Here is an 8206-nt window from a genome sequence, read left to right on the forward strand (position 1 = left end):
AGTTTTCCAACACGTTTTTGCGGCGTAAAGACGTTGATCTTTTACTCCCCAAATGTCATTATGAACGTTAACCCTGGTAGGCTTGTAGCGCAAGAAAATGTGTAAAACAACAATGTTTCAAACAGTTAAAATCTTACATAATATCGCTTTAAGAACATTGACTTCATGTTAGAGGTAGGTAACACAAGTTCAGAAGAATCTCTACTATATACTGTACTCGTATTTCATGTTTGTCAACCAACTAAAGAATGTGAACCGCAACTTAATACACTTGAGTCCAAAGTTCAACGACACTCAACAGCGCACTCAACTGACAAGTGAGTGGTGGCGTTCTGTCTACTGCCATTTGGGGCTATAAGGCCACACCGAATTAATTTTATGGATGACATCTTCTGAAGACCTCCAAACTAGTGCGCGCAGGCAAATAAAAAAAAATTCCGGCCAAAAATAAAAATGCTACTAAACCACAGGATACAAAGCTGGTATTGTGAATTTGCGGCAGTACTTAGCGACTTATATGGCATGCCGGCACATGCTGGCTTTTTGGAATTTATGAATCGGCACTGTACGTATGTACTGAGTTCTTGAGTCGCGGAGCTTCGGTAGCCTGGGTGCCCGACTCCGTATCGTCGCTAACTACCATGGACCACCCAGGCCTAGAGCCAGGCCAGAGCCTCGGTGGACGGGACCTTTCTTCTTTTTTTTATAAAGAACAGGCGAAAATCAATGGGTGCGTGGATGCCTAGCCTGGGTACCCTCCGGATTTTCGCTACGCAACGCTCGAAAAAAATCACGAGCGTTGCGTAGCGAAAATCCGGATGGTACCCAGGCTATGGATGTCATCCATAAAATGAAGTCGGTGTCGAACGACTGTTCTAGAACACTGTGGTAGAACAGAATTGTTGGTCACCGTGGTGACGTTCGAACACGGCACATTCGGTACGGAGCGTCGTTCACAAAAACAGAGGTCATCACACAGGAACCGTCTAAACATGCGGTCCGCTGCGTGGGTCTGGTTACTGGGAGTGGTCCTTCTGAACCTGCAAGGTAAGAATACAGTTCATCACGTTCTGATGTGGTCGCTTCCAGCCTGCGTTAGTCGGACGGGTCGCTAGGAGCGCTATTTACTAGTAGTTAGCCACCGTCAGCTTGTTATGCTATGGCCGCTTGAGGCGAAGCATGAAGGAATGACATGTGGCTTCGCTACGGCTCATATTTCCAAGCGAAACACTCCTAGCCTACTCTTTTGATGTGTGTTGGGTTCTTTTACGTGCATAAGTTTGACGTCTGCCCCCTCCAATTGAAATAAATAAAAATGCAAATCCACACTGGAAAGTAACACTACACAGAGTAATACCAAGATACAGACGAACTGGTCGTGTGTACGTGGACAGCAAAAGCATAAAAAGTTAAACTTACAGCGATGCTATCTCTTTTTATTCCCAGGATGTGCAGAAAATCAGGTTGCCCCTCCCCATGCCGGCGGAAACACTCCACTTGCCCAACGAGCTTCGACGTTTTCCCGCCCAAGTTCTCAAGGTCACCCCGTCCTCGAGGACAACTTCCCCCTGGGCGAGACGGACGTCACAGACGAGGGCGTGTACGACAACTACCACTCGTACGACTCTTTCCCAAGCTCGTTGAACGGCGAGGAAAATGTTGAGGATCTGATATCGCAGATCCAAGAAGAAATGGCTTGGTCTAACGGTCATCCCGAGCACTTGGCTCAGATTCGCCAAGCGATCGCGAAAGTTCGGGAGGCAATCGAACGCCGCGCTGCTGCCGACAAGAGTCACGCCACAGCAGCACGGAACGACATGGAGGAGAAGTTAGTCTCGGAGGCAGGGCGTGAGGATGAGGCCGAAAATCTCGCCACCAAGATCCGCCAGAGCCTGGATAAATCCGAAGAGCTGCTGAAAAAAGCCTCTGTCGGCGAGCAACGCGACTACGACGTTCGTGAGCCGTCGTCGGCTGCCCTCGGTGACCATCGGGAAGGCTCGGAAAGGGCCGACGAAGTTCAGCACGCGTCCGACGGAGTCGTAGTGGCGCCGCATTTGTGGCAGAAGGCAAGAAGGAGAGACCACCAAGGCGTCATAGAGGGTCCGGCCAGGGAGTATCAAGCTGACACGGCGAGGGTGAATGATGAAATCGCGGAGGCGAAGCTGATGCTGCACCTGCTGGAGAACCCGATCTGGGCGGAGTGGTCTGGATGGAGCCGGTGTCACGGGCAGTGCGGGACCGGGTACAGGACCAGGACGCGCGCCTGCAGGGTACAGGGGCTGTGTGAGCAACAGACCGCCGCCGAGCCCTGCCCGCTCAAGGACGAGTGCGAGAACCCGAGAGGTGAGATGTTTGTTTATTTGTTTGTTTATTTGTTTGTTTGTTGATGCACGTTGCTTTTTTTTAACCGTAGCAGTTCGTATAAGCAATGTAATATTTTAGAAAACACCCCTATCTTGACGGACTTGTGGAACAGGTCATAAACCTCTTGTTGAAAAGGGTAGACAGAACCATATTCCTCTGCAACAAAGAATTTGTCATTATTGTAACCTAAATGAGATTGAAGACGAGAGTCATTTTATTGTGGACTGTAGTCTATATAATAATGAAAGATTCTCTTCAATTGTATACAAGATTATTTCCCTAGTTTTAGATTTTTAGATAGAAAAGAAAAATTCACATTCCTCATGAAACTCGATAATCCTCGTACTATGAACTCCGTCTGTTCTTTATAATACATTTACAACTGTCTTAAGAAGCGAGAAGAAGCAGAACCTGTACATATGTAGTTTTACTATAGATATATTTTAGTCTACCATCGCTATTTACCATGACCTGTACTTAGTTCGCAATGAGCAAAAATGTACAATAAAGGTCTTTCATTCAATTAATTTCGTTTGCTTTTGTAGGTATGGGTTTTCTTTTCAAGCAGATGTTGAGAAATATAGCCTGTGAAGAACAGAGATACAGCTAGAAAAAGTATTGTTATCACTTATAAGTTTAGGGTCATCGGTTTTATAGCAGTTAGTACTACACGTATACTATAGGACTGTACTGCGTTCTTGTGCACATGAATGGAACTCTCGTTCCCAGGCTATGTTGCGGGGACAGTTGCTGTCTCTGTGCTGGCTGTCCTACTGGTGACGATGCTGGCCACCTTTCTCTTGCTGCCCAAGATACAGAAGTACAGGATCTCCCGGTAAGGACCCGGGAATTGTAACATTTTACTCAGAGGATCACCCGATTTACACCCAGATACAAACTGTAACATTTTGACAATCACCCAAACTTACGTTATTGATATTAAACGGTTTGTATTAGATTAACTCCTACATAGCCTACAAAATATTTTCTTCCTCACCATTTATTGATCCATTTTCATTTTCTGTTGTTTTTGTCATGTATTTTGTCATTGTATACTTGTATGTTTGGTGGTGAGTTTAAAATTAGCTATAGGTTACCTAACCACCTTGTATATGTCTTGTAATGTCCAAGTTGAATTGTAAAAAAAAAGGACCCGGTCGCATTTGGTCGTGATCGTCGTACGATCTTAAACTTCATTCTTGTAATAGTCGTGTGTGTGTCGTGAAAACTTTAGCTGTCTTGCTACGGTAAATCTACCTAGGGCCCTTGTCGGCACAGTTTTAATTTGTCACACCTTGCTTGAAAACACGGTGGCGTCAAAATTGTACAACAGCTTACGACAAATGTTCCCACACCGTAGAAGCATTACTATGAGTTCACTTTTTCTTTGAAGTTAAGAAAAGCCTTTGAGTTCGTCGCAACCATCCTTCTACATTTTTAGGCTCCCGAATTATACCGTGAATGTAGAATGCTATATATGACACTCTAAAAGCTTATTGTTTGGCTTTTAAACGGCAGAGGCATGCCATCTAGTGGTTCCTTCATGAAATGCAGATTGACGCAGTTAGCTAATCGTTTGTGTATCTTACTTAGTTATGAGAGTGAGAGGGAGGCTTTCATCCAGGCCAACCTGAAGAAGAATAGCTCCATGCCAGACCGCCCTCCTCCCGCAGCTCCGTAAGACTGTCTTTTCTTTACGCACCTTTTAGCATATCCGACATTTTTGTCTATGTCTGCTCTGATAAAATGTTTCAGTCAGGGACATTATATAGTGCCCGTGGGTTTAGTCTAGGCCACAGGAAGTAAATTTTATTGATGGCATCCTCCGCAGACTCCAAATCTAATGCGAGCGGGCAAAAAAAAAACACATGAAATCAGAGCCTTTTCTTATCTCCTTTCTTCATAGTTATCTGCCATCCATCTTCCGACATGTCAACAGACATCTTTGCCCATTTTCGGCATGTTGACCACTGTGAGAAGGCAACAAAATTTTTTGTTTTGTTTTTTTCCCAAATCAGGCGAAAATTAATGCGCGCGCTGATGTCAGCCATAAATATTACTTGCTGTGGCCTTATACATGTTTGTCCAGGCGACCTTTATTGTTCCTCTGGTCTTCTTTTAATGGATTCTAGTACCGATGTTTCACTTGTGAAAATGACTACGTTCATGCATTTGGCCCCCTACGTTGGTGGCGGCATATGAAAAGGAGTTGAAAAAACTTGTACCGTCACCATGTCTTGTGATAAATGTTGGAATAAAAGAGATATGTTCCCCGACAGACGCCCAGCCTCCACCCTTCCTGCGAAGCTGCCGTCCGGAGAGCACGTGTACCTGACTCTCAGCGAAGTCAAGGTTGACGGGAAAACGTGAGTGATACAAAAGTGCCCCCTTCCTACTCTCCAAGCACAGGTTTGGGCTTCGGCTTATTTTTTGGCGTATCAGTTTTAGGCGTTTTCATCTGGCTCTCTTTTTTGTACTGGTACTTTTTTAATGTTTACCAAAGGAAAACATATTGTTTTTACTCAGTTTCTAGACCTGAGCCTAGACCTCAGCTTAGAGAACGTTCCCATCCCTTTCCCCATTTCCCTGCAAAACGTATAGAAATGCTTGTAAATATGTGACGGACATAGAGCTGCGCAGTCACTCTCACATTGGTCGAACTGCTAATAGCCATTCTCTTTTGTTTTCCTAACTGTCCATAGGTACCTCGCCCAGGCTGGTAAGAGCGCCGAGGACTGTGTGTACCTGACTCCCTCACAGATCAACCAACCAAAAACGGAGTAAGTATACACTCAAATAAACAAGATATTGGACAGTATCATTGGATATAGATATTATATCCATAAATGTTTATTATTATATTTTTTGTGAATTCCTTGTTTTACCCGTTGTGGCGGTCTCTGTTTACGTCACTATGGATTTCCCTTCTGCCACCTTGCGAAGTGATAACTCCCAGCTTCTGGGACCCCATTTCCCCTGTCTGACCTTTTGTGTTCTGCGGTGAGGTAGTACCCCCACCCAAAACAATACCTCCGCACACGGAGGTACATAGAATGTAGTTTTGTGTCCCTCTTCATCAAATGTGTAGACCGACAGTCATTTGCGAGTAATTTTGTGTGATCCTCAATTTGTTTTCGATGTTGTTTACACAGAATGTACCTGAACCAGGGTGAAGATCCAGAAAATGAGGAGGAGGAAGAGAACAGAGATGAGGAGAACGCCTACCTGGTGCTTCAAGGAGCTAACTGAAAACAGCGCCACCTGGCAGTTGTACTCTGAAGTCCCAACGGCATATTGTAATCATGTACACGAGTGACATGAAACATTGTGATCGACGCTCTCATCATATCCAAATGGTTGAACTTAGACATCAATCTGATTTCAATCTGTCACAGTTTATTACTTGTACCATTTTAACTTGCGTGTCGTGATTTGGACTTGACTTACTACATCTGAATACAGAGTACATGACTGCCAGATCAATAATCTTTCTCTTCTTTTTTGTCGCATTGTCTGTTTTAAACACTTTGCCTGACATATTTATCTTTGAGCAAGCAGTACCCAAAGTTTAAGAGGTATATACTATAGACGATTTCATGATCAAGTGGTGCATAAGCACACACACACGCAAGCACATACACACACGCACACACACACACACACACGCACACACTCACACACACACACACGCACACACACACACGCACACACACACACACACACACGCAAGCACATACACACACGCACACACACACACACACACGCACACACACACACACACACACACCGCACACACAAACATACGGGAAAAGATAAGAGAACACAGTTTACAAAACGTGACTTTTTATTAAAGAAATATGGGCAATACGTATACGTATTACGATACCATTCAAGAACGCTAATATGTCTGCTATGAAGTAAAAAAAGAGTAGACAGGGTTTGACCACTAAAGTCATAAAATGGTACACCTATGCCAACTAGACGCCCCAACGCTAGTTCCCATACCATTATCTTAATTAAACACGGTTAGAGCTTTCAACTCTGGAGCAAACGGCGCTGTAGCTACTCAATGCATTGATGCCGACACTAAAGCTAGCTTGACGTTATACTACTAGAAGTCCCGACGCTCTGAGTTTCTACACCGTCAGAGGTGCCAACGCTAGCTTCTACACCGTTGGAAGTCCCAACGCTAGCGTGGTCATCAGGGGTCACAACGCTGGAGCCAACGCCGCTTTCGTGAATCAAGGCACTGGTGTTGACGCTAACACTAGCCGGAGGCTATACCACTAGAAGCCCCATCGCTAGCTTCTACACCGTTGGAAGTCCCAACGCTAGCGTGGTCATCAGGGGTCACAACGCTGGAGCCAACGCCGCTTTCGCGACTCAAGGCACTGGTGTTGACGCTAACACTAGCCGGAGGCTATACCACTAGAAGCCCCGACGCTCTGAGTTTCTACACCGTCAGGCGTCCCAACGCTAGCTTCTACACCGTTGGAAGTCCCAACGCTAGCGTGGTCATCAGGGGTCCCAACGTTCGAGCCAACGCCGCTTTCGTGACTCAAGGCATTGGTGCTGAATCCGCTAACACTAGCTTGAGCCTATGCCACTAGAAGCCCCAACTCTAGCTTCTATCCCGTCAGACGTCCCAACGCTAGCTTCTACACCGTTGGAAGTCCCAACGCTAGCATGGTCAGGTGTCCCAGCGTTAGAGCCAACGCCGCTTTCGCGACTCAGTGCATTGGTGTTGACGCTCACTAGCTTGAGCCTATACCACTAGAAGCCCCAACTCTAGCTTCTAAACCGTCAGGCGTCCCAACGCTAGCTTCTACACCGTTGGAAGTCCCAACGCTATCAGGGGTCCCAACGCTGGAGCCGCAACGCCGCTTTCACGACTCAATGCATTGAGCCTATACCACTAGAAGCCCCATCGTCAGACGTCCCAACGCTAGCTTCTACACCGTTGGAAGTCCCAACGCTATCAGGGGTCCCAACGCTGGAGCCAACGCCGCTTTCGCGACTGAATGTAGCGGTAATGACGCCGGTACTGTAGCCGTCCCCCGGCTCGTCCTGCCACCAGTGGTCGCGCCTGTCGCGGAATTTCTCCAGCCGCGTCGAGTACTCGTTCCACTGGAACCTCTCGTCTGATATGGGGCCTGCTTTCTTACCTCTCACTGTAAGAAAAGAGCACTGGTGTTACATATATCTTGCATATCATCCATGAAAGGGTTTCTAATTTTCTAACTTGCGGCGCAGTCACATTCGTTGAAGGTAGTCGTGCAATTTTAATGTCATAGAATTTTTAAGCAGGCTGTACCAGTATATGGCAGAACCGATCGCCGGCAAAAGACAACTTTTATCGTAAGAAGACAGTTCATTTTTGTGCGACACGTTTACGACTATATATGCCCCAAATGCTTTTAGTGCAAGTTTGCGATCGTACGACTATTGTGCGACGAATGTGTCTGCTTCATTACTTTTAGGGTATCTCCGCACTATTTTAAAAATTCACATCCACACATAGTTTTAGTCAGGAAGGTGGCTTAGAAGTAAATGATAAGTGTTGTTAGCAAACCGTCCGACTGAATAGACAAAGAAAAAAAAGACGAACACTAATACTTTCGCAAGATACGTCCTATCTTTTTGTAGCTTCGCCCTAATCTCCAAGCAGATTCGGTGGGGCAAGGGGACTTTATGTTAGCCGCCTGTATCCATTGGCCGCCTGTATCCAACGTTCGCCCCACGAGCAGCTAACAGAATGTCCCCTTGCCCCATCGAATCTGCTTGGAGATTAGCTTCGCCCCCTCCCCCCTCCTCCTCCCCTCCCCTCCCCTCCCTCTCTCTC

General features: G+C 46.1%; 2 protein-coding genes across 2 annotated transcripts in view; one reads left to right on the forward strand and one right to left on the reverse strand.

Annotated features, from left to right (window-relative positions):
- Window positions 1-871: 871 nt before the first annotated feature.
- On the forward strand, window positions 872-5782 carry LOC109483229. The gene is made up of 7 exons (XM_019786208.1): window positions 872-1047; window positions 1447-2343; window positions 3094-3199; window positions 3958-4041; window positions 4644-4730; window positions 5067-5144; window positions 5517-5782. The coding sequence occupies exons 1-7, from the start codon at window positions 993-995 to the stop codon at window positions 5611-5613; spliced, it is 1404 nt and encodes a 467-aa protein (XP_019641767.1). The 5' UTR covers window positions 872-992; the 3' UTR covers window positions 5614-5782.
- Window positions 5783-6662: 880 nt separating this feature from the next.
- Window positions 6663-8206, reverse strand: part of LOC109483221 (tetraspanin-9-like) — a 12823-nt gene continuing 11279 nt past the window's right edge. The window contains exons 10-11 of the mRNA XM_019786200.1: window positions 7266-7535; window positions 6663-6778 (exon numbers count right to left, since the gene is read on the reverse strand). Of these exons, the coding sequence (XP_019641759.1) occupies window positions 6774-6778; window positions 7266-7535 (275 nt within the window). The 3' untranslated portion in view covers window positions 6663-6773. The remainder of the gene's footprint in view (window positions 6779-7265; window positions 7536-8206) is intronic.

Source organism: Branchiostoma belcheri, unplaced genomic scaffold, assembly GCF_001625305.1.
Source record: "Branchiostoma belcheri isolate BF01 breed outbred unplaced genomic scaffold, Haploidv18h27 scaffold63, whole genome shotgun sequence".
In the NCBI taxonomy this organism is placed as follows: domain Eukaryota; kingdom Metazoa; phylum Chordata; class Leptocardii; order Amphioxiformes; family Branchiostomatidae; genus Branchiostoma; species Branchiostoma belcheri.